The sequence below is a fragment of the Passer domesticus genome, chromosome 30 (genome assembly GCF_036417665.1).
Source record: "Passer domesticus isolate bPasDom1 chromosome 30, bPasDom1.hap1, whole genome shotgun sequence".
In the NCBI taxonomy this organism is placed as follows: domain Eukaryota; kingdom Metazoa; phylum Chordata; class Aves; order Passeriformes; family Passeridae; genus Passer; species Passer domesticus.
Genome location: NC_087503.1, coordinates 2,242,753 through 2,268,891, shown reverse-complemented (window position 1 = coordinate 2,268,891; position 26,139 = coordinate 2,242,753). Strand labels below are relative to the sequence as shown.

The following is a 26,139-nucleotide window of genomic DNA, read 5'->3' as shown; positions in this document are numbered from 1 at the left end:
AAAAGCTGACATTCCTGACAAGTCTGGCTGGCCTTGGCCTAGTGAGGCTCTCACCTGCCTTCCAAACACTGGGGCTCTGTGCTTTTCTTCCTATGGAAAAGAACTGTCCTTGACATCCAGGTGCCCACAGCCAGAATTGGAATTTCACATCCAACATTGCCTTAGTGTGGCGGACTGGAGGAGATTGTTGGCTGGAAACATTTCATGTGTGAAACAGGGAGAGGCAGGTCCAGCCTTTCCCTGCCCTGGAACCCCAGCACTGCCCTGCCCTGGAACCCCAGTTCCCCCATAGCCTCTATCCCAGCCCAGCAGTGGCTGCCAGTCCCTGGCACAGCACAGGCAATGCTCCACAGCCACCTCTGGAGCCCCAGCCCAGCTCCTGAGTGACCAATTGAGCCCAAGTCCCACCTGGGGAAGGGCTCAGGAAGACCAAGGGGTATTGAAGGCTGACCACAAGGCAAGCACACATCTTGACCCTACCTCCTCTTGGAATTTCCATCTGAACGCTGCTGGAATCCAGGAGTTAATAGTTGTGTGTGTGTGTGTGTTTCTAAATGGTTTTTTGTCTTTCTTTCTGTATCTTCTTCTAATTCCATCCCCCTTGCAAATTTTGAGTTTAATTAAATTGAACAGGCTTACAGATTCTGAATTTGAATGGGCCACGTTATTGTGTTAAGAAGTGGGTTTTTTGTTGATTAAATATCATATTAAACCTTTTGCTGAAGTTTCTCAGATTTTCTGTGTTTGCCAGTAAAGGCTGTTTTGTTGTTTTGAGCTTCTGAGGATCTCTTATTGGTATTTCTCCGGGGAGTCTAAATCAGAGTACACAAACAATTGCAATTCCTTTTAAATGTCTCCATGAGAGAGTTTTTTAGTGGATGAGAGTCAGGGCTTGTCTGTCCTGCTTGGCACAGCCCAGGCAGGGCTTGCCCAGCCACATTCCACACTCCATTGCCCAGCTGGAGCCGCCGGTGCCTCTGAGTTCTGCTGGCCCAGCCCCAGGGACGCTCTCCTTGTCTGCCCATTCCCCCACGGTCTCTGGGCAGGGATGGCCTCAGTGGGGGCTGCTGACATCCTCAGCAACTTGGAGGCTGCTGCTGGATTTCACTGCTCCAGAGGCTTGTTCAGCCTGCAGCTCTTCAGTGCAGGAATTCAGTGTCCCAGGGCTCATTAACATTCAGAACACCTTAACAAGCCAAGCCTCTGGGAATAATTTGATTAATGTTTTCAAATATTTTGTGGTTAATTATACAGATTTCAGTAGTGTATTTGAACTGAATATATTCTCTTTTAAAAGACAAGGAGAAAATGTTTTTTAGATCCTATTAGTGGTTTGGTTTTTTTTCCCAATAATACACTGATATGTGCAATCTCCAACTGATATTGAATCCAAGTACCTCCTCATGCAGTCTGAATAGATATGAAAATCAAGACCCTTCATGGCTGACAATCAATCAGACTCTGTCCCTACCCCCACCCCACCATTTCCCCCATCCAAGCCCTGGCACTCAGAGCAGCCTTGTGCAAATCTCAGCTCCCTCCAGCCCAGGCTGCAACTGCAGCTTTCAGCTCCTTGGCTCCAACTCCCACCTGCTTTCCTTGGAGAAGGAGCTGCTCGAGACACAGAGGGATGTTCATTGATTGTCAGCCAACAAAGGCAAGGGAAGGCACGGCTCCATCAAATGCAAAAGTCATTCTTCTCCCTGGCAGTGCCCTGCCCCTGATCCCCACAGCCTGTCCTGTTTCCTTCATCCCTCCTTTGCCAGGCACTTTCTGGGACAAGGGAGCTCTGCTCTGGCTATGGAGGGAGGTCCAAGTGCAGCCCCTGGAGTGGGAACTACAACTGATCAGGTTTGTGTCCTTTGAGGGTCCAGGAACTGGTGAGACTCTGAGGCACAGAAGGGTTTCTCTTCATGGCCAGCAGAAAAAATGTGAACATGTTAAAATTTAATAAATTTTATAAACATGAAAACCCTTCCCTGAGCTCCTTGTGACAGCAACATCTGACATGTCCACCATCCACAAGGGATTGCCATATGAGAAGGATTTTAGACAATGACTTAGGAAGAGGTGATATAAAATATAAAAATTCAACTAAGATGCTGACTAAGAAGGTATTTAAAGTTTTGAAAATTTGGGCAACTCCCTGATGCTCAAAGCATGAAGCCAGTCAAGGGAGACACATTGGAATGACCAGAGAAAAGCTGCAGGAGGAAATCTGGGAGCAAGGGGAAGGGCAAAGATCCAGCTGCTCTAAATGAAGAGATGTCCTTAGACACGGCCATTTAACCAGGACAGCCGGAAACACCTGAAGGAAGAGGGCTGTGAAATACTAGACTGAATGTTGCTGGCAAATGTAGAGGGGAAGATCAGTATTTTTTCTCCTGCCATCAGTAGAAGAATCCATGAGATCCAGGAAACTCCTGGTCCTGGTGGGAAAACTTTGCCATTTTTTATAAGTACTCAAGTAATCCAGATAAAAAATATTTTCTGGTATATTATGAAAATAACAGGTATTAAAACCTGTGCCCCTTTCCAGGCAGACATCAGCTGTGTGCCCATGAACAGGCAGTGCCACTTATGCCCTGAAGTGCCCAGCTGGGATTGGATCTCTCTGAGAGCACCTGAGGGAGAGCAGAGCACCTTGCAAGCTGCAGGTCCCTGCCAGCCCCGCAGGGCTCCTGTCCCATCAACATCTGCTCTGCTGCCAATCACAGCTGGGATAGCACCGCCCCTGCTGTGTGATTGACAGCTCTGCCAGGGCTGGGGCCAGGGCTCTGTCCCACCATAAACCAAGGCCTGACCCGGCCCTGGCCCCACACGGGCATTCCGAGCATCCTGAGGTGTCTCGGGACATCGATCTCATCCAGCCTCTGACAGCGACCACGGTGACACTCCGGAACCTCATGGAACCAAGGGTCACTGTGACAATGCGGGTCCAAGGAAACTATGGTGGGACTGTGGAACTTCATGGAATCAAGGAAACCATTGTGCAGTTCAGGGCCCTGTGGAAGCAAGGGTCAACGATCAAACTGTGGGGCCCATAGAAACAAGGAGCCATTGTGGCACAGCAGGGCCACATGGAGCCAAGGGACCACTGTGACTCTGTTGGGGCTCATGAAAGCAAGAAGCCATTGTGACATTGCCAGACTTCATGGAATCAAGGAGACCATTGTGATGGTGTGGGGACCCATGATATCAGCGGAACATGGAACAGGTCTGCCTGCTTTGGCCTCCTGGGGCCTGTCTGACAGGTCCCACTGAATTTGACATGTCAAGGGCCATTTCCCATCTGACTGTGAAGTACTGGGTCTCCGTGCTTTCCTCCCTGTGGAAAAGAACTATCTTTCTTGTCTAGGCTCCCATGGCTTCAATTAGGATTCCACCTCTAAAATTCCCTATGTCCGAGGCTTTCTCCCAGAAAAAATCTGCCTATACAGTCAAGTCTGGCTAGCCTTGGCCTCTGGTGACTGCTTCTCATCTGCCCCTGGGGCTCGGCTGTTTTCTTCCTGTGGAGACCACTGAGACACTGTGGGGTGTTGTGGAGCCAAAGGGCATTGTTACACTGTAGGAACTTGTGGAACCAAGGGGATCATTGTGACACTGTGGGGTCTTGAGGAACCAAGGGGATCATTCTGACACTGTAGGGTCTTGTGAAATGCAGGGGCATTGTGACACTGCAGAGCACCATGGATCCAAGGGACCATTGGGACACTCTGGAGCCTCACGGAACCAAGGACATCACTGTGGTTCTGTTGAGCCACATGGTCCCAAGGGGCCAGTGTGAAGCAGCAGGGCTTTGTGGAACCAAGAGGCCATTGTTGCATTTCAGGGCCTCATGGAGCCAAAGGGCCGTTGTGATCCTGTGGGGCACCATGGATCCATGGAGACCATTGTGGCACTGCAAGGCCCCATGGAATCATTGTGACACTCTGGGCCCCCACAGAACCGAAGAGCCATTGTGACCCTGCAGGGCCTCAAGGAGGGAAGGGGTCATTGTGACACTGTGGGAAGCTGTGGAATCGTTGTTGCATTACTGGGCCCCAACAGAACCAAGGGGCCATGGTGACACAGCAGGGCTTCATGGAACACAAAGACCATTATGACACTGGGGGGCCTTTTCGAACCATGGAGACCATTAAGATCCTTAAGCACTTGTGTAACCAAGGGGCCATTATGATGCCACAGGACATCATGGAAGCAAGAGAACCACTGTGATGTTGCAAGACTTTACGGAAGCACAGAGCCGCTATGACACTGCAGGGCCCAAGAGAACACAAAATAGGTCTGTCTGCCTTGGCCTCCCAGGAGTCACCTGACAGGTCTGGCTGACCTTGGAATGTGGAAGGCCACTCCCATCTGACCCTGAAACACTGGGGCTCTGGGCTTTCCCTTGTATGGAAAAGAACTGTCCATCTTTTCCAGGTATCCATGGCCAAAATTAGGATTCCACCTCCAAATTTCTGTGTATCCAAGGATTGCTGCCAGAGAAAAGCTACCAGGACAGACAGGTCTGGCTGGTCTTTAACTCCTGAGTGCCAGTACTGACCTGTTTTCCAGTCACTGGAAAGGGCTCTATGCTATTCTTTTTGTGGAAAAACATCATCCTCCTCCAGGCACAAATGTCTGACATTAGGATTCCACATTCATAATTTTGAATATCTAAGGGTTGCTCCCAGACAAACCTGCCAGGACAGACAGGTCAGGCTTGCCTTGGCCTCTGGTGGCTGCCATTCATCAGCTCCTGAAACATGGGGGTTCTGTGGTTTCCTTCTTATGAAGTCCAATGTGACACTTTGTGGCATTCTGAAATGGAGGGGCCATTGTGACACTGCAGAGCACCATGGGTCCAAGGGACCATTGTGACACTCTGGAGCCTTGTGGAACCAAGGACATCACTGTGGCTCTGTTGGGCCCCATGGTCCCCAGGGGCCAGTGCAAAGCAGCAGTGTGGGAGTTAGCCCGGCTGTAACACAGAGTCAGCCAGATTTTGTCCTGGAAGAACCAGGAATGAGTTTCAAGTCCTGGGAGTCATTCGTTTAACTTAGGATGAGCTTGGGAATTCTCCCATAAGTCTTTAGTGTTGTTATGCTAAGTTGTCCAAGTTCTGCTTCCCTACTGCTTACTTGTTTCCCCTATATGGGTACTGTTCTAGAGTGTTCCACCCCCAAGTGTATGTATTGTTGCTTTGTCTCAGGTCTTTGGATCTTCCCCTCATACTGGGCTTGACTTCTCCATGTTTTTTGTTTTTCACCCCATTATTGGAGTTCTTTTTGGGCAACTCCATTGAACCCGCTCCTTTTCATTTTCACCAACTTCACTCTTAAGTCAGGGAACCAGAGAGTTTTGTCGCAGCCACCCTCACTGGGACATCTAGCCCCTGAGCAGGGACCCTGACATTCAGTTGCGTCAGCTGGGGTTAGCTGAGAGATAGGCCAGAGCTCCCCGGGATTGTGGATTGTGCCTGGCCCAGTGGATTTCCCATCACTTTGAGGGACCTGAGCCAGCATGGGTGGGGATGATGACGGTTTCCTCCTGTGGAGGATTGCAGGTGGGTTTGGGAAAATGCAGGACATTTATTATCCATTTTGCCACCGTGTTTTTAAAATACGGATCCACATCCCATAATTGATTTGGGGCGTTCCAGTGGCTGTTCCCCCCCAAGGAGAGGGAGAAAAATGGGTGGTCAGTTGTCCAAAGTAGAAAGCAGCTTATATGGACACTTCAAGTTAATTCTCACTGATCATGACAAAATATTTTCAAAGAACAAATTAAAATCAATTGTGAGGTGGATCATTCAAAATTTTCCAGACACTGGGAAATTGCTGACGAAATCCATACCACTGTATATTGTGACTCTGTGGGATTTAAATTGTACAACCTTTCAATCAAAAGGGACCCCACTGCAACCTGCATGCTCCCCTTCTTCTACACCATCCTTGAGACCCTTCACCAGCAAGCTGTGTGTTGAAAACTTGATCCATCAGTCACTCCTAAACCAGGCACTCCCCTGAAACCTGCCTTTCTTGGACTTTCCATGATGGTCCAAGATGGCAATGGCCACGCTGTCTTGGAGCATTGTGCCCTGGAGACCCAAGATGGAAGAAGCCCGAATGTGGCTCGGGAGCCTGACCATCCTCCCTCCATCTTCGCTCCTCCACCTCCTGCTACCACAACCTTCTCTTCCACTCTGAAGGAACCTCCAGACTCCACCCCTGTGACTGCAGGTCACACCTCCACTGTCATTCTTTCCACCTCCACCCTGGGCCACAGCTCCAGAAAATGACAAAATGGCAGCGCCCTTTACTCACCCTCCAGCAACAATATAAACCCCATGGTGAAGGACACTAAGCCAAAGTGTCACACTATTTCTAATCCAAGTGTTTCTGCTCCAAGTTATTCTTCCTCCCCAGAAGACACTTTGGATTCCCCAGAGCCACCTCTCCCCTTAATCCTAGAAGATCCCTGGGAAAGGATCTGGAAAGAAGCAGTTAAGGAAGGAGACTGGCAAATAGTCTTGAAACTCCTCATTGCCCCAGGACATGATGAAAGAAGGGAGCAGAATCCCAGGTATCAGCCATTAGTTTACAGGGAAATCAAGGAGCTGTGTAGGGCAGCTAAAGACTAGAGGCAGGACTCACCTTGTTTTAATGGCCTAATGAGGGCCATGTTCACAGCACATGATTTAAAATATATTATGACCATGTTTTTATCACCTACAGAATACACCCTGTGGGAAAGGGGGATGGAAGTGTTTACTAAATCAATTAATAGCAGACTATGCTAATAATGAGGCAAGAGCGCAATTGACAATCAGCCATCTAGCTGGAGAAGGACAACACAGCCTGCCCAATGATCAAGCAGCAGGTATCCCCAGAGAAGTATTGGACGATAGAAAAGAGATGGCTTTGAAAGCTTTAATCCAGGTACCGGATGGTAGCAGCCCCAGTTTGGACTATGTAAACATAAGACAAGAACCAAGCGAACCCTGTATGAAATTTATTGATTGCCTTAAACAGGCACTAGAGAATCAAGTCCAGGATGAAAAGACTCCAAATGAATTACTAAACTCATTGGGGGTAGCCAATGCCAACCTGGAATGTAAGAAAGGGCTGTGTGCCCTTCCACTAGAGATGGAACCCACACTCCTGCAGATGACTGAGGCTGTAATTGCCTCAGGACAGCAGAACACGTAGCGGCCGTAAAAGCCCAGGCCATTGGGCAAGGAGTTGCAGAGGCCCTAGTGGCCATGCCATTCCCCTTGAAGGGGCCCCAGCAACAATTACAGGGCCCAAAAATATGTTTCCAGTGTGCTCAACAAGGACTTTTTATAAAATATTGTCTCTGGGGTAGGGGGATATTTGGTCCCTAACAGAAATCAGCATCAAATGAAGCAGAAGGTTTCTTTTTCAATGGCCCAGTGCAGGTTGGGATGATGATCCACCCTCACAGCGGACCAGGGCAGGCCTGCAGCGGCCTTGGTGGCACCTTGGTGGCACCTTGGGCTTGGCATAGACTTGAGGAGGGTCTATGTTTCCAACAGAGAAACTCAAGAGTTTTAGATTGCTTCAAAGAATTAAAAAGACAAAACCTTTCTTTGGCTGTGTGCAGTCAGACCTCCAAGCAAAGCAGATCCCAAGTGAGTGAGGAGAGACAGGATGGGGATGGGGAATGTGGAGCAAGGTTGTTGACACTGGGTCACAGCTCAAGGCACAGCTTCTCTGACCAAGCCAGACCTCCTTAGGAGAGTCCCTGGATCAATATCAGTCACAGAATGCTTCAATCACCTCTTGTGTAATAAGAACAGCAATAAAAGACATCCTTGAAAATAAGAATACATATTCACTAGAAAATCTTTGAAATATTTCTCCATCAGGAAAACTTCCTGATGAACAGCACTAGACCAGAGGGAAATCAAGGCAGAGCCATGGTTTGTCAGGACTTGCTTGATGCTAATAAGCCCCATGGTGCATGTAGAACTGAGCCCTGGAACCTCAGGATCTGAGAGGAGATTGTACAAGCCTGTCCAGGAGTCAAAGTCAGAAGAAAACCCCAAAGTGTCTCAAAGCATGAATGGGCTCACTGAGGTCCATCCCCAGCACAGGCTCCTCATGGACTCCTTGGAGGAGAGAATTGGAAGCCAGGATGGCACAAAAACTTCTCAAAGACTCAGTGTGAAAAGCAAAATTCGAAGTACCTTAAAAACCTTGAGTATCTCAAAGTATTAATGAGCCCCACTGAGTGTTAATTCAAAGCTCTCAAGGGACTCGTTAAAGCAGATAATTGGGGCCGTGATTGCACAAACCTCTCACAGAGTCTGTATCAAAAGGGAAACACCAAGTACCTGAAAATAACTGAAGTACCTTGAAGCATTAATGAGCCCCACTGAGTGTTGTTACTGACAAAGCCTCTCCAGGGACTAATTAAAGCAGATAATTGGAGCCCATGATTGCAGACACCTCCCAGAGACTCCAAGGCAAAAGCCAAACCCAAAGTCCTTTGAAAAACCTGCAGTTGCTGGGAGCATTTGGGAGCCCCCAGGGCCATTGCTGAGCAAGGCTCCCCAGGGACTCCTTCCAGCAGATCCTTGAGGCCACTGGGATGTGGGCTAGGGGGGAATGCTGAGGGCAGGACAAGGGGCTGACAGTGCCCAGCCTGGCTGGGGCTGTGCCAGGAGGCCCCAGGGCCTCAGGACAAGGTGTCTCCTCCCAGCCCTTGCTGGCACAGACCCTGCTGTGCCCCAGGCCACCAAGACTTGGCTTCTCTTTGTCCCCACCTGTCATCACCGCCTGCAGTTCTCTGCTCTGCCTGGGGCCTGGGGACACTTTCTCAGTCGTGTCCCTCAGTGGTACCCATTAAAAGTCCTAGAAACTTTGGAGTTGGATTCTGCCTTGGAGTTCTGGAGAGGTTTCTTCAGCTGCCTCTCAGGGACTGATGTTCAGGGCCTGAGCACAAAGCCCCAGAGGGTCATTAAAGTCCTGGTGCTGTGTCTGTGCTGCTGAGCTGGGCTGGGCTCCTGGCACAGAGGCAGCTCCTGGTAAGCAAGAAGAGCTTCAAAAGCACATTTCTCTTGATGAGCAGCTCTTCTGCCAGCCCAGCAGGGCTGGGGCAATGCCTGCAGCCAGCCCGGGCACAGCCCAGAGGCACAGAGAGCTTCAATCAGTCAGGGCTGGGAAGGTGCTGAGAAGTGCCTGGGGCAGAATCACTGCCAGCCCTTGGCACAGGAACCTCTGGCTACAGGACAATGCAGCTGCAGCTCCTGGATTGATCTCCTAAAGCTGGAACATCCCAATGCCTACAGACTCTGTGAGTACAACTCTGAGTATTGCTGGGGCAGGGGAGGTGAAATGCTCATAAAGCTCTGACATGCTGAGGGGTTCTGATTACTCACAGAATATTTCCAAGACAAGGATTTTTATAAAAATGCAGAAATTTCCCAAGACTTTGTATTAATTTTCCTAGTATTGGAGAATGGCAGGGAGGGGGATAAATATTAAAGGTTGATTATTAATTTTGACAAGTGCCTGAGACATCTGAACTGTTACTTTTAGTGATCAATAAGTTCACAGTAGATCCCTAATGTGCTTTCAGCCTCTCTGTCCATGGACAGCAGCAGCATCACCATTGCTGGACCCATCAGGCTCAGTCTGAGCTGTCCTTTCTCCAAGATGCAAACAGAACCTGCCCCCAGCCAGTTCCCTGCAGACAGGCAGGGTTCTGCTAGGCCAAGGAGAGGGCACAGAGATTTGGGGTCTGTGAGTGCTGGCAGGGAGAGATCAGGCACAGGGAAACACCTGCAGGAGGAAAATCTGCAGGAAGCAGAGAGAAGATCAGGGAAGGAGAGAAAACAAAACCCAGCAATGCTGTGGCAGGGAGAGTTTAGAGATGTCCAGAGGATCCCCTGCAGTGCAGCCCCTCCCTCTGAACAAGCCCCCTGCCTCCTGTCCCCCGGCCAAGCCTCTGCCCTCAGGGCCGGGGCTCCAAGGCGTGAAGCCCCTCCTGTGCAGGCAGAGCTGCAGCACAGCCGTGGGGCAGCTCTGCTGCCCCGGGCCCAGTTCCCTCTGCAGAGCACAGGGCTGGGAGCAGCTGCCCGGCCCTGGGGGCTCTGGGAGGGGGCACAGCTGGCTCAGGGTGACGCTGTCCCCAGTGCCCAGCTCTTGGCAATGCTGTCAGTGCAGCCAGGCAAGGAGCTGCATCTCCCTTCATCCAATGCCAGCATAAGGACACTTTGGAGTCTCCCTGAGATTTCTGTCCAAGCTGGGAGCTTCAATCCAGGGTGCAAACCTGTCCTAGAGCATCTCTGAGTGATAAGATTGATGGGGAAAGGCAGAGGTGTTCTGACACTGAAAATGCTGCTGGGTTGGTGAAATGAGCAACGTGAGTCCGTGGCTACAAATGTGGAGCTGGGTTGTGGTGGATCCATCTGCTCTCAGCAGTACCTGCAGACACTTTAGGGGAAGCATGGAAAGGTGGTCATCCTCTCCAGAGAAAGGTTCAAGCCCTGAGAAATTCTGAACAGGTGAAAAGGACAGACCATTTCCCTTCACTCTCCACTCATCACTTTGCCTCACAGGACTTGCTCTGCCCTCCCTGGGGGAAGCAGAAATGCTAAGGGTTTCTGATGTCCAGAGAATACCAGGAGGGAGATGGGGGAAGCTTATGAAGAAAACTTCAGAACTCTTAAACACAGAAGCATGTCCGTGTGTGTTATAGAGGAGGGTCTACGGGAAATAGCTTTGATTTTGGTTACAGGTATCTCCTCTAACTCTTCACTGTCCTTTCTCCATGAACAGGTCCCCATGTGCAGCCCCAGCAAATGTCCAACAGCAGCTCCATCAGCCACTTCCTCCTGCTGGCATTGGCAGACACGCGGCAGCTGCAGCTCCTGCACTTCTGCCTCTTGCTGGGCATCTCCCTGGCTGCCCTCCTGGGCAATGGCCTCATCATCAGCGCCGTAGCCTGCGGCCACCACCTGCACACGCCCATGTTCTTCTTCCTGCTCAACCTGGCCCTCAGCGACCTGGGCTCCATCTGCACCACTGTCCCCAAAGCCATGCACAATTCCCTCTGGGACACCACCACCATCTCCTATACAGGGTGTGTTGCACAGGTTTTTTTTTTTGTCTTCTTCATTTCAGCAGAGCTTTGTCTCCTGACCATCATGTGCTACGACCGCTACGTGTCCATCTGCAAACCCCTGCACTACGGGACCCTCCTGGGCAGCAGAGCTTGTGCCCACATGGCAGCAGCTGCCTGGGCCAGTGCCTTTCTCTATTCACTGCTGCACACAGCCAATACATTTTCTCTGCCCCTGTGCCATGGCAATGCCCTGGGTCAGTTCTTCTGTGAAATCCCACAGATCCTCAAGCTCTCCTGCTCCAAATCCTATCTCAGGGAACTTGGGCTCATTGCTGTTAGTTTCTGTTTAGGACTTGGCTGTTTTGTGTTCATTGTTTTCTCCTATGTGCAGATCTTCAGGGCTGTGCTGAGGATCCCCTCTAAGCAGGGACGGCACAAAGCCTTTTCCACCTGCCTCCCTCACCTGGCCGTGGTCTCCCTGTTCCTCAGCACTGTAGCATTTGCCTACCTGAAACCCCCCTCCATCTCCTCCCCATCCCTGGATCTGTCCCTGTCAGTTCTGTACTTGGTGGCTCCTCCAGCCCTGAACCCCCTCATCTACAGCCTGAGGAACCAGGAGCTCAAGAAAACTCTCAGGCAACTGATAACGAGATGCTTTTCATCTACCACACATTGCACGATTCTGTCTGTCAATGGCTTCTAGTGCACATCATGACAGGTCAAGTCTCTCGTTATTTATATTTCTTCCATTTCTGATGCTATTGTCTTCATACCAACGATGGTATTCATTACATCCAACTTAATTATCCCTACTTGTTTTGTAACCCAAAATGTTCATGTAAATGAGTATCACAATGTATGTAATTGAAATAAATGAACTTGCACCAATGTTTCTGGAATTTTTTTACTGTCCCCATCAGAGTAGCACTGAACAGAAATGGGCACAGCTTTGTGGCTGCCCCAGCTTTGGGATGGGCCCTGGGCCTGGAGCAGGAGCAGCTCTTGAGGGCCCCAAGGCCAGGGCTCTCGTGCTGCCCTGGGCACATGGGATGGCAGCAGGGGCTGCAGAGCTCTCAGCACCTGAGCCAGAGGGGAACAGGGCAGCCAGGGAGCCTCCTTTGGCCTTGGCCCAGCACCTTCCCCCATGGCTAGGGCTGAGTCCTGTGTGAGCTGCAGCTGCTGCTGTGCCCTTGGCAGGGGCTGAGGCCGTGGGGCCAGTGGCCAGAGCAGCCTGGCCTGAGCAGAGCTGTGGGGCCAGAGCCATCTGGGCTGGGCTGGGGAGAGACCCTTGGTGCTGCCCAGAGCTCAGGACAGCTGGCAGAGCTTGCAGGGAGCTGGGCTGGGCTCAGAGAGCCTGCCCCAGAAACCATCAGTGTCCATCTCAGCCTGGCTGAGCGTGCAGGGGCAGGACTCAGCCCAGGCTGTGTGGGGCAGGGCCAGCGCCTGTGCAAGGCATTGAAAACAGGCAAGTGCCCCAGAGAGGAGGCTGCTCTGTGCCCTTGGGGGCATGGAGAGAGCAGGGAGGGGGCCCAGGACATTTGTCACTGCCAGCCTCTGTCCCCAGGCCTTGGCAGCCCTGGCTGCTGAGCCCAGCTTTGCCCTGGGCTGAGTTTGGCTGTGGCCCAGCTCCATCCTCCTGCGGGGCTCAGGGCCTGTTCCCGGCCATGGCCAGCCCTGGCCAGCCTCTCTGCTGGCCCAGAGGCCGGCAGAGCCCGGGGCAGGGCTGTCTGTGCAGGCCCACAGGTGCCAGGGGCTCTGCAGGAGCTGGCAGAGTCTGCCCAGCAGGGAGGCCATGGGGCACAGAGCCCCAAGGCTGCTGTGGGCAGCACGGCACAGGGGCCGTTCCCAGCTGCAATGCTCCTGGCCTGGGCTGGGCCTGCACAGGGGCTGGGCCACCATGGCTGGGCCAGCACAGGGCCACCAAGGGGCCATGCAGCCGCTGCCGGGGCTGACAGCAAGGCCAGGCACACACAAGCAATTGCTGAGCATGGCCTGCTCTGGCCAGGGCTGACTGTGCCACAGGCAGAGCTCAGCTGCCCTTGGGGGCTGCAGGAACACTCAGGAGCCCAAAGAGCCTCCATGGCTGTGCTGGAGACCAGGGCTGGAGCAGGGAAATGCAGGGCTGCTGCGGGATGGGGAGGGCATTGAATTCCAGCACACACCTCAGTTCTCTGATGATCCCAGCACCATGCTGGGCCCTGTTTCAGGCTGGAGCAGAGCAGATGTTGATGGGACAGGAGTCCTGCGGGGCTGTCAGGGACCTGCAGCTTGCCAGGTGCTCTGCTCTCCCTCAGGTGCTCTCGGAGAGATCCAATCCCTGCTGGGCACCTCAGGGCACAAGTGGCACTGCCTGTTCATGGGCACACAGCTGATGTCTGCCTGGAAAGGGGCACAGGTTTTAACAGTTGTTAGTTTCATAATATACAAGCAAACCTTTATTGTCTGGGTCACTTGAGTACTTTGAAGAAATGGCAAAGTTTTCCCACCAGAAGCAGGAATTTCCTGGATCTCATGGATTCTTCTACTCATGGCAGGAGAAGAAATTCTGATCTTCCTCTCTTCTTGAGCCACCAATATTAAGTCTAATATTTCATGACCCCGTCCTTCAGGTGTTTCCAGTACTCCTGTTAAAATGGTCATGTCTAAGGACATCTCTTCATTTAGAGCAGCTGGATCTATGCCCTTCCCCTTGTTCCCGGATTTCTCCTTGCAGCTGTTCTCTGGTCATTCCAATGTGTGTCCTTCGACTGGCTTCATGCTTTGAGCTTCAGGGAGTTGCCCAATTTCTCTGAAGTTTAAATACCTCCCTAGTTAGCATCTTACATGTAGTTTTATCTTTTCTATCAGCTCTTCTTAAGTCTCTGTCTAAAATCCTCCCTGTATGGCAATCCCTCATGGATGGTGGACATGTCAGATGTTGCTGGGATGTCACAAAAAACTTAGAGAAGGGGTTTGATATTTCTTAAATTTTATCATGTTCACATTTATTATATTGGCCATGAAGAGAAACCCTTCTCTACCTCTGAGTTTCATCAGTCCCTGGTCCCTCCAAGGACACAAAACTTATCACTTGTGGTTCCCACTCCAGGGGCTGCACTTGGACCTCCCTCCATAGCCAGAGCAGAGCTCCCTTGTCCCAGAAAGTCCCTGGCAATGCAGGGATGAAGGAAGCAGGACAGGCTGTGGGGATCAGGGGCAGGGCACTGCCAGGGAGAAGAATGACTTCTGCATTTGATGGAGCTGTGCCTTCCCTTGGCTTTGTTGGCTGACAAGCAATGAACATCCCTCTGTGTCTCGGGCAGCTCCTTCTCCAAGGAAAGCAGGTGGGAGTTGGAGCCAAGGAGCTGAAAGCTGCAGTTGCAGCCTGGGCTGGAGGGAGTTCAGATTTGCACAAGGCTGCTCTGAGTGCCAGGGCTTGGATGGGGGAAATGGTGGGGTGGGGGTAGGGACAGAGTCTGATTGATTGTCAGCCATGAAGTGTCTTGATTTTCATATCTATTCAGACTGCATGAGGAGGTACTTGGATTCAGTGTCAATTGGAGACTGCACATATCAATTTATGATCAGGAAAAAAAAAACTAAACAAAAACTAAAAAACATTTTCTCCTTGTCTTTTTAAAAAGAATATGTTTAGCTTGAGTACGCTATTGAAATCTGTGTAATTAACCACAAATTATTTGAAAACTTAAATAGAATTATTCCCAAAGGCTTGGCTTGTTAAGGTGTTCTGAATGTTAATGAGCCCTGGGACACTGAATTCCTGCACTGAAGAGCTGAAGGCTGAACAAGCCTCTGGAGCAGTGAAATCCAGCAGCAGCCTCCAAGTTGCTGAGGATGTCAGCAGCCCCCACTGAGGCCATCCCTGCCCAGAGACCGTGGGGGAATGGGCAGACAAGGAGAGCGTCACTGGGGCTGGGCCAGCAGAACTCTGAGGCAGCAGCAGCTCCAGCTGGGAAATGGAGAGTGGAATGTGGCTGGGAAAGCCCTGCCTGGGCTGTGCCAAGCAGGACAGACAAGCCCAGACTCCCATCCTCCAAACACCTCTCTCAGTGAGACTTTAAAAGGAATTACAATTGTTTGTGTACCGTGAGTTGGACTCACTAGAGAAATACTGACAAGAGATTCTCAGGAGCTCAAATTAATAAAATAGCTTTTACTGCGCACTTTATAAAATCAGAGAAACTTTAGTAAAAGGTTTATTATCATATTATAGTTGTTTTGGTTTGTTAATGTAAGATTTTCTAATCTTGAGATTTCTTAGTTAATGTATTGATGAGTGTGGTGGGTTTTATTGTCGGTTAATTATTTATGTTTTTTTTTTTTTTGTGAAATTGGATTAGGAGAAAGGTAAAGAAGGTTTCAAATTTTAAGTGGATATAAAGAAAATTTTATTATAAGTAAATAAAGGAAAAATGTAGTAAGAATTCAAATAAACTCTTTAGAACACTTTTTTGCTTTAGACCTTTTTTTTTACTGACTGTTTAAAAACTAAACTTGAAATTTCTAGTTAGTTTATTCTTTCTAGAATAGTCTTTTTTAGTTTTCTTAGGGAGAGAAATTTTTCTTGTTAAGGTTTGGTGATTTGCTTTACAAGAGGAAAAACTAGATTTTTTTTTGTGGCTCTTAATTTTGTCATGGATAACAGTTGTCTGGGGAACTTTGTTATTGTGAAGTTGGTTTTATTGCTACAAGGTTTTTTTACAGCTTGTTGATGGGCCATGTTGACGTATGGGGTACTGTTTTAAAGATGAGTTCCTTAAAGGTAAAAGTTTTTATTACTTACTTTTAAAATTACTTATATGTCTGGGAATAGAGATTTTCTCTTGGGGGTACTGGACTACTTTTTTTCTGTTTAAACTTTTGATGAAATTACAGTTATTTTAACATTTGTTTATTTGAATATGCAGGTTTTTGTTTGATATTAATTTATTTTTTTATAGTTTTATGTGTTATAAAGAAAAAGAGATTTTTCTCCATAGTTTATAAGATTATTTTCTTTTTAAGATTAAGGTATTTTTTCTGTTTTTTGGTTTTTTTTATTTGGGATTTAAATTCTTCTTTACTGACTTTGATGGTTTCATGTTTTTTTTTATATGCTTCTATTTTGTTTTTTGGTTTTTTTTTTTTACTCGAGGGAGGATTGAAGTATTGAAAGGATTAACACCTGACCTGCTGGTAACTTCTGGTGGGAGTTGTGCTTGGGATATGTTAGGACTGGTTTTATGGTTGGTTTTTGTGGTTTTTTGTGTTTAATTTTAGTTGTAGGGTTATTTTGTATGTGTTCTAGTTTGTAGGTGTTTGGTTTTAGTTGTGTTGGGGGAGGGCACTTGATGGCAATATTTTAACAAATTCAATTGACCTATCTGGTCAAAGCTGAATTGGACAGCCTGCAAGGGTGATGGGTTTTTCTTAATGGTGTAGTATAGTATACTAAAGTGATTGATCAGCCTTCTGGAATAATGGAGTTGTGAATGCTAATTATTAATTACCCAGCAGGAACCCATGCTATGATAAAGCACAGAGCCTTTCCCAGTGTTTTGGGGACAGGTGAGAGGTGACCGTCATGAAACCATTGCCAGCCAGACTTGACCTGGCAATATTCTTACAGGAACAATGCCTAGATATAAGGAAATTTGGAGGTGAAATCCCAATTGTGGCCGTATGTTCCTGGAGGAGAAGGAGAGTTCTTTACCACACAGAGCACCAGTGTTTCAGCAGCAGATAAGATGTGACATACCAAGGTCAGTTGGACCAGTCAGGCAGTCTACAGGAGGCCAAACCAGCCAGAGCTGTTCTGTGTCCCCTTGGTTCTATGGGGCCCCATAGTGTCACAATGACACCTTGGTTACACAAGGCCTTGCAGTGTCACAATGGTGCCTTGAATCCATGGGGCCCCGCAGTGTCATAATGATGCCTTGATTCCATGGGGTTCAGCAGGGTCACATTGGCCCCTTGGTTCAGTGAGGTCACACAATGTCAGAATGGACCCTAGGTTCCACCAGACCCCATTGTGTCACAATGGTCCCAATGATTCCATGGGACCTTGCAGTGTCGCAATGGTCTCCTTGGTTCCACAGGCCCTGCAATGGCACGTGGCTTCTCTGTTCCATGAGCCCTGATGTGTCACAATGGACCTTTGGACCCTGGGGGTTTGCAGTGTCACAATGGTCGCCTTTGCCTTCACAATGTCACAATGGACCATTGATGACAGGAAGCCCCTCTGTGTCACCCTGGAGCTTTGGTTCCATGCAGCCCTGCAGCGTCACAATGGTCTCCTTTGGCTCCACAGTGTCACAATGGACCACTGATGGCACAAGGCCTCACAATGTCACAGTGGACCTTTGGTTGCATGCAGCCCTGCAGTGTCACAAAGGCCTCTGTTTCACAAGGCCCCACAGTATCACAATGGTCCTCTTGGTTCTGTGGGGATCCGCAGTGTCACAATGGTCTCACAGCGTCACAAAGCTTTGCTTATTCCACGGGGCCTCATAGTGTCACCATGGTCTCCATGATCCCATAAGTCCCCTCAATGTCACATTGGCCCCCTGGTTCCACGAGGCTGTGAAGAGTCTTAATGGTCTCTCCATGGTTCTATGAGGCCTTGCAAAGTCACAATTATCTCCACAATTTTCCATGATGTCCCATAGTGTCACCATGGTACTTTGGTCTCACAGGGCCCCACAGTGTCACAATGGTCCCTTGGTGTCACAGGGCCCCACAGTGTCACCATGGTCCCTTGGTCTCACAGGGCCCCACAGTGTCACAATGGTTCCTTGGTCTCACAGGGCCCCACAGTGTCACCATGGTCCCTTGCTTCCATGGGCCCGGTGCTGCTGCATTCCCCCCTCCCCTTCTCAGGCCGCCCTGCCAGCTCAGAAATGCTCCTTGGGCCTTGGCCTTGGCCAACAGCCCCTGGGCTCAGCTCCTCTGCAGCTCAGCACAAACACTGTCTGCTCCAGGCACTGCTGTGCCCAACCAGCTCCTGCTTGCTGTAGGAGCAGCCCTGGGAACTGGTTTTGTTCCCTCAGTGGCACAACATCCCTGTTCTCACACTGCCAAAGAAAGCTGTTGATGCCAAGTGCGGCCAGGATGAACCATTGCTGTGACTGCAGCCCCTCTCTCGGGGCCGTACAAACAGCGCTGCAAAAGGAGCCCCTTGGAGCTCTCCTGGGCCAGCGACTCCCTCTGAGTGGGGCCTCTCCCAGCCGGGAACTCTCCCGTTTGCTGCACTCGGGGATCCCTGAACAACGAGGGAGCCTCGGCCGATCCCCCCACTCCTCCAGGCTCAACCCTTCACCCGCTGGGGAGATGCCAAAGCATCCACAGGGAGCATTTCCTGCCCTCGGGGGAATTTCTCACAGGTGTGTGCACACAAGAGTGCCTGTGCTGGGGAAATGTGGCAGAAATGCTGCTCTCGGAGGGGTTGGAGTGCCTTGGATAGCTGAGTCAGTCAGGCCTGTAAGTAAAGTTAGGTCACGAGGTCTAAGCTAAGGTAAATGCTTCTAAGAGGTTTTCTTTTGCTAAGTTGTTAGGTTTAATTTATTAGCTAAGATAACTATTGTTAATTGTTATTCCACTGTTAAATTATTGAGGCATAGGTTATAAATGAGGTTAAAGACTGTAAAGTGTTGTTCTTTTGCTAAATTGTGAAGTTTACGGTAGAAGTTAAGGCTAAAGTATAAATTAAGTCCTGTTAAGTTTGAGCTCTGTTCACCTTTTAGATCATATTCCTTTTATCCTTGCCCTCACTGTCCTTGTGTCACACACACACCTACACAGGGACAGTTCTTGGTTCATTTCTGCTTTATTTGCCTGGACTTGGTTTGGGTTTTGTTGTTGTTTTGTTTCTTTGGTGTGCCTGAAATGTCCAGTCAGGAGCAGAGTGACTCTTGACAAGGAACTTTGTGGTGCTGTCCCTTAATATTAAGTCTGGTTTTTGCTGATCCCTTGCAGGGATTTTTTCAGTGCTCTCAAGCCCTCGTTCGTAACAGGGTGAAGGAGCCCTGGCCCAGGCTCTGACCCTGGGGGACACGGGGATGCTGCCGGGGGGTCCCTGTCCCCTGTCCCACCCCCCAGGGCCCCGGCCCTCTGTCCCCATGTCAGGCTCTGGGGTCGATCTCGTGGAATATCCTCTGGGGGAGGCTGCGGCACCGGGGGCAGGGGGACCCGGGGGGACAGGGGACCCCACTGTGCACGGGCAGCGTTGGACTGCTCTGGGGGAACTGTGAGGGGGGCTGGGGCAGAGTGACCTCCCCAGTGACCTCACACAGCCCCGTGATGTCACACGGCCCCTGTGATGTCACACAGCCTCTGTGATGTCACCCAGCCCCTTTGTGATGACACACAGCCCCTTTGTGATGACATAGCCCTCATTATGATGTCACAGTTAATCTTGTGATATTACACATCCTACCCTGGGATGTCACACAGCCATTCTGTGATGTCACAACCCCTCTGTGATGTCACACAGATACCCTGTGATGGCAGAATCCATTCTATGATGTCACAGCCTATGATGTCACAGAGCCTACTCTATGATGTCACAGGCAACTCAGTGATGACACACACTACTGCTCTGTGATGTCACAGCTTGCTATGTGATGTCACAAAGGCCCGTTCATGATATCACCGGGCCAGTACTGTTGTGTCACTCTGTGATACCATACAGGTGCACTGCAATGTCACAGAAGGTTCAGTGATGTCACAGTCACCTGTGATGTCACAGTCTGTTCGGTGATGTCACATCTGGCTCTATGATGTTACTCAGTCACCCAGTGATGTCACAACCCACTCTCTGATGTCACAGAGCCACCCTCCATGATGGCAGAGACTGCTCCATGGCCCCACATCCTACTCTGTGACATCCCAGCCAGCTCTGTGATGTCACAACACCTTCAGTGATGTCAAAAAACCATGCCAGTGATGTCATACTGACACTCTGTAATGTCACAGCACACAATTTGACCTCACAGCCATACAGCCATGCCATGATGTCACAGCTTGCTCTGTGATGTCACACCATCTCCTCTATGATGATGTACTTGCCCAATGACCTCACACAGCCCACTCTGTGCAGTCACACAGCCCCTTGCTGACATCACAGCTGCTCTGTGCCTCCATGACACAGCCACAGAGGTGCTGCTGTGACACAGCCCCCTCTGGGACATCCCCCAGCCCCTGCCATTGCTGAGCACCTGTCAGCTCTGTCTGTGCCCTGCTGCTGTCCCTGAGCTGCCCTGGCAGTGCCCCAGCCCTGCTGGGCTGTGCACAGGAGCTGCTCCTGGCCAGAGCTGTCTCTCTGCAGCGCTGCCCTTGACAGGAGCTGCCTCTGGGCCAGGAGCCCGGCCCAGCTCAGCAGCACAGACACAGCAGCAGGACTTTAATGACCCTCTGGGGCTTTGGTGCTCTTTGTGTCTGCCATGGCCAAAGTGCTGCCCAAGTTGGCTCTGTCAGGGCCTTGCAGCTGCTGCCCATCCCTGTGCCCTGTGCAGCCCAGGCTGTCCTACGGTGTCCCTGCCCTGCGCCTCTGTCCCTGCAGGCTGTCGTCATCCCCCGGCTGCCCCACCTGGCTGGCCCCTTCCTTTGCTGACAGCTCTGCCTCCTGCCTGCCTCTGCCTGCCCACACAAAGCCTTGGGCTGCTCCAGGCTTCTTCTGGGTGATGTGTTGCGCCACAGCCTTGCCCTGGCAGTGAAATGTTTTTCTCCTGGTGTCCAGTCTGGGCCTCCTCAACTGCTCTTAACACGATTATTTCTTCTTCAGGCTCATTCCCACTATGAAGAAAAGCTCCAGCCTCTCTGAAACCACCCTGCACTCCCTCCCGGACTACTCTTGTTCTGTCCTCAGTCTCCCGCCAGTGACCCCAGAGCTGCAGCCTCCTCCCTGCTGGTTATGTGATGAGGCCTCCAAACCCCATCTTGGGAGATTTTTGGGTCCTCTCCAAGGTCTGTGAAAATAGAAGAATAGTGGTTCCAAATCTTGCAGTGACAGGACAAGGGTCAATATCTTTCAATTGAATGAGGGTGGATTTACGTTTTTAGAAGGAGGAAATATTTTACAATGAGGAGAGTGCACCAAACTGCAAATGTGTTCTTCCACAGAACTGGATTCCTCATCTCAGGAATTATCCAAAAGCAGGAGCTTTGTGCAACCTGACCCAGTGAAACCCTCTCATCCCCAAGGACAGAATTCCTGTTGTGTGGGTTCTCTGCTGTGCTGGGTGCCCTCACAACGCTTCTGGCCAGAATGTCTGCTGAGGGCAGCCAGGCTGCTGCAGGGGCAGTGACCTCACAGCCATCACCATGGCAGCCCTGTGCCCTGGGCCCGGCTCTGCCCTTTCCTCTGCCCCTGCCTTGTCTCTGCTGGCATGAAGAGTTTTCTCATTCATATCTTGTCCCCAAAGTGCTGGGGCCAATGGCTTCCCAGGCAGGCTCCTGGAGCAGAAGTGGCTTTTCAGAGCCCAGGCAGAAATGAGCCCTGAGGCAGCAGCTCTGCAGTGCTGGCCACCAGGCCGGGCTGCCAAGGGAGGCTTCTGGCCATGCCCTGCAAGCAGCTGCTGCTGCCAAGGTGCCTTTGGTGCCTCAGGCTCTGCCTGGCACAGCTCCCAGCACGCCACTCTGCCCTTGTGCCCGAGCCCTTCCCTGTGCTGGGGCTGGCCTGGGGCTTTTCCTGCAGCGGGACCTGCCCTGCTCCTGGCACAGGAAAGGCAGTTCCTGCTGGAGCAGGAGGGTCTGTATGCAATGGGCTCCAACAACTCCAGCCAGGCCCTGTTGACTTCAAAATTGCTTCCTAGAGCAGAATATTCTAATAATTGTTATAGTTCCTATACTGTGGAGTAAATAACTTCTTTTTAAATTTACTCTGTGGTATAAATAAGCCATTGTGTCTAATGATGATCAGAATCAATCAGAGCTGTATTTATATAAATATATGTGGTATTCCATCATTAATCCTGTGGGACAAATTGCGTTAAAGTTCAATTTCACCTGTCCAATCTTTTACAACTTTTGGCACAGTCTGGGGCTGGGATTGGATCCAGCTGCTCCCAGTCTCCTGTATTAAAAGGAATTTTAGAAGACTAGGGGCCCTGCAGGGGTATGAGGATCCACGGTGGGTGGGTGTTGGGTGTCATTTCTCCATGTCATGACTCAACAGGGATTTCTCTAATAAAGAAATAAAGCTTTTGCCTGAAGCTCCCACTGTGACCATGACTGGAGCCCCTATGAGTGTCTGGGACATCCCGGCTCCTTGGCAGCCTGGGGACTCCTGGGATGTCACCGTGAAGCCCCTGTGAGTGCCTGCGACAGATCGGTGCTTTTGCAGCCCAAGGTGCCCTGGGATGTCACCATGGAATGGCTGGGACTGCCTCTGACCACACGGCTCTTTATCATCCCCAGAAACCCCTGGGAGGTGTCCATGGAGCCCCTGTCTCTGCCTGTGACCTTCCAGCTCTTGAACAGCCTGGAGACTCTTGGAAAGTCCCCATGGAACCCCTGTGACAAATCTGATCCTTAGCGGGCAACCATCACCAGCCCCATTCCTCGGTCAGTTTTCATGGCAACCATCACCAGGCCCCTGTTCCCCCAGATGCACAGAATTGGCTGAGCTGGGAGGGACCCATCAGGATCCTGGAGTCCAACTGCTGGCCCTGCACAGGACACCCCAACAATGCCAGCCTGGGCCTGGCAGTGCTGGCCAAACGCTGCTGGAGCTCAGAGGGCCCTGGAGCTGGGAGCCTTCCCTGGGGAGCCTGGGCACTGCCCCAGCAGCCTCTGGGGAAAAACCTTTTCCTGAGATCCAACCTCAGCCTGCCCCGACTCAGCTGCAGCTGTTCCCTCCAGTCCTGTCCCTGGGCACCAGAGGGAAGAGGTTCCCACAGCCCCAGCCAGGGACCCGCTCCCAAGGCTGTTGCCATGGCCACCAGGGCTGGGACCTGCTGGGATGCTCATTTTCCATGGGCCAGGGTTCAGGAATGGGATTCCCCAATTTCCTGCTTCTGCTACAACTGTGCTGCTGCTTGCTGCCCTCCCACCTCCCATGGAAAGCACAAAAGGCAAAGATCCCAGGCTGGGAAAACAACAATTTGCTGGGAAAAGCAATGTGATTACATCGGGGCACAAAGCCCTTACGTTGCAGTCACGCCTCTCGCAGGGCTCCCCTTACCGGTGACTCCGCATGTGTCTGGTGTAGTTAGAGCTGTCTGAGAAGCTCTTCCCACACTGGGGACACTCGTAGGGCCTCTCCCCAGTGTGGATGCGCCGGTGGGTGACGAGGTGGGAGTTTTGCTTGAAGTCCTTGCCACAGTCAGGGCAGCAGAAGGGCCTCTCATCTGTGTGAATTCGCTCATGCAAAAGGAGATGGGACCTGGCGTGAAATCTCTTCCCACATGTGGGGCAGTCATAGGGAAGCTCTCCAGTGTAGATGCGCTGATGGCTGAGGAGATTAGAGTTGGTGTGAAACTTCTTCTGGCACTCAGGACACTCATAGGGCCTCTCCCCAGTGTGGATGCGTTGGTGGTTCATGAGGTGAGACCTCCGGCTGAAGCCCTTCCCACATTCCCCACACTCGTAGGGCCATTCCCCAGTGTGGATCATCTGGTGGCGGATCAGGGTGCTGCTCTGCCTGAAGCTCTTCCCACACTCCAAGCACTTGTAGGGCTGCTCCCCATCATGAAGCTTCTCACAGACCACCAGCTCTGAGCTCTGGCTGAAGCTCTGTCCACCTTCCTGGCCCAGGGTGGGTCTTTCCTCCTCAGAGCACCCTGGGCTGGATTTGAAGCCCCTCATCCTGAAGGATCTCGGGGAAATATCCTTCTTGTTAAATTCATGTGCAGTAGAGCTGCTCAACACAGCCTCTTCCACGAGTTTCTGCCGTGGGGATTTGTCCTCCCTGGTCTCCATCCTCAGCTCCTTGTCTGCGGAAGGCAGGGCAAGGGGAGGATGGGATTTGCCTCCATGCCACAGGGAAGGGGAAGGAGATCCCCCATGAGTATCCCCGGCAGGACGGCATTGGCAGCAGGGTTGTCCTGCAGCTGGGGGCCATGCTGGGCTGGGAGTTGGAGCAGAAGAGAGGGGGAAAGGGGCACTGACTTCCTCCTCACCTACCTGGTGGTCCCAGGGAATCTTCCTCTTCCTCACAGCTTCCTCCTCCATCGGGTGATGGTTTTGGGATTGGAAATTCTGCTTAGGGATGAAAACAAGAGATGAGTACATTGAGTTTTGTAGTGGTTTGAGGGCAAACCAGGGGGAGAATCTAAGACAGAATTACAATTTAATAAGAAAATTAAGATCAGGGCAATGATACAGAAACACTGCCTTAAACTGACACAGTCAGGATGTAACCTGACACCCTGTTGCTCAGGGTGGTGGCAGCAGTCCCAATAAATGGTGGCTGCTGTTCTGTTGCAGTGATGAATGTGATTCTGTCAAAGCAGTGATCCTGTAGTAGGGTCTGGTCTTCCTCTGAAGGTCCAGTGGTGCTTATGGAGCTCTTGTCCTCTGGGAATCCAGTAGCCAAGGTGCTCCTGGGGCTGTAAGCCTCAGTTTATATCCAGGTAGGAATGCTTGGCTCCTCCCCCTGGGCGGAGCATCCCACAATGGGATGATGTAATTCTATCAGTCCTGCAGGGACACTCAATGGGCCATGAACAGAAGATAGCCCCTGCAGGGCGTTATCAGGGCTGAGTCATGGAAGAGATAAAGAACACTGCCCTGCCTGTGTATAACAGTTTATGAAGATGGTGACTGAAAACATGCATTTGGTTACATCTTATACTGTAACCTGAAACAGTGGGGTAATACCTGCTGGGGGAGTGAACACCACCCCCCTTACCCAAACTGGCTCAGGTGTAAAACTCCCACCCCAGGAAGTCCACGCACACAGGGGACAATGTCACACTTGCCCCACCCCAGTGAGGCTCTCTGTCCCTGTCTCTTGCTCTCCCCCCTTTTCTCTTTCTTTTCATCTCTCTTTCTTTACCTCACATTTACTGTTCAATAAAATCCACTTTGGATTTGGTCTCCTTAGTACCTTAATTGGGGCAGAGGCATCTCTCCAACAGTTTCCTTAACTAGATTGTGACATTATTTTGGCACAGTGAGTTTAGGCACTGTTGTCTGACCCCAAGTGCCTTTGACAACAGCATGGTTCCCTCCTCTGAGGAGCTTGTGGCTCTTTCTGGAGGAAGTCTTGGAAACTTGGATGCCGCTTTCTCTGAGGGATTTATGGGAGAACTGATGAAGGAAATGGCTGTTGTGGGTGGCCAGTGTGAAGAAAATACTTTCTTGTCCTTTCTTGAAAAGTTTGTTAAAATCACTGGAGAAAAGGGAGTGAATGATACCAGAGAGGCTGACAAGGTTCATTCACCGCAAGGTGAGGAAAACAAGGCTGCTAAAAGTCCTAAAAGAAGCCCAGCTCATCTAGCTAAATTTCCAAATAACTCCCAAATTGAGAGGGTTTAGGACTTTGCCAAATGTGAGAATCATTATTCTCTTTGTCCCTGGAGCCTTTGTGATCGTTCTACAGAAATTTGTTTCCTTTTAACAACCTGTATTGGTCCAAATTTCCACTTTTCTTTTATGGGAACCTGCCAGCAGCTGAGCTGGAGCTGTGCAGGAACCAATGAAACTTGGAATTGCCACAGAATTGCTTCTATTGTCAGTTTATTAATGCTTGGGATTTGTTTGCATTTTCATCATATGTGACTTGTCGGAAAATTAAATATTCATCAAAGTGGTTTATGCAGAGTTAAGTTTGATTTCTGCCAATTTTATTTTGTCCAGTGCCCAGGGGATGCTCAAGGGGTCTCTGTTCCTCTCGCCTTGGAGGATGCTTGGGAGGAGCTTGTGGGGGCTGTCCCTGTCTCTGTTACCCCAGACCATTCCCCAGGGGGTTTCCATCATTCTCACCCCAGGGAATGCCTGGGGAGGTCTCCCTCCCACTCACCCCTGTGTCAGAGGGGTGCTCAGGGCAGTCTCTGTCCCTCTCAGCCCAGGGGATGCTCAGGGGTCTCTGTCCCCTCACTCTGGGAGATGCTCAGGGGTCTCCATCCCTCTGGCCTCAGG

The 26,139-nt window shown here is 50.8% G+C and overlaps 1 protein-coding gene and 1 pseudogene across 1 annotated transcript; one reads left to right on the top strand and one right to left on the bottom strand.

The window, feature by feature from the left end:
* Positions 1-26,139, bottom strand: part of LOC135287561 (zinc finger protein 345-like) — a 737,501-nt pseudogene that overhangs the window by 16,681 nt on the left and 694,681 nt on the right.
* Positions 11,018-11,782, top strand: LOC135287523 (olfactory receptor 14C36-like; the record flags this gene model as incomplete). Its single annotated transcript, XM_064400816.1, has 1 exon — positions 11,018-11,782. A coding segment is annotated over one exon (765 nt), but the record flags the coding sequence as incomplete, so codon positions are not given.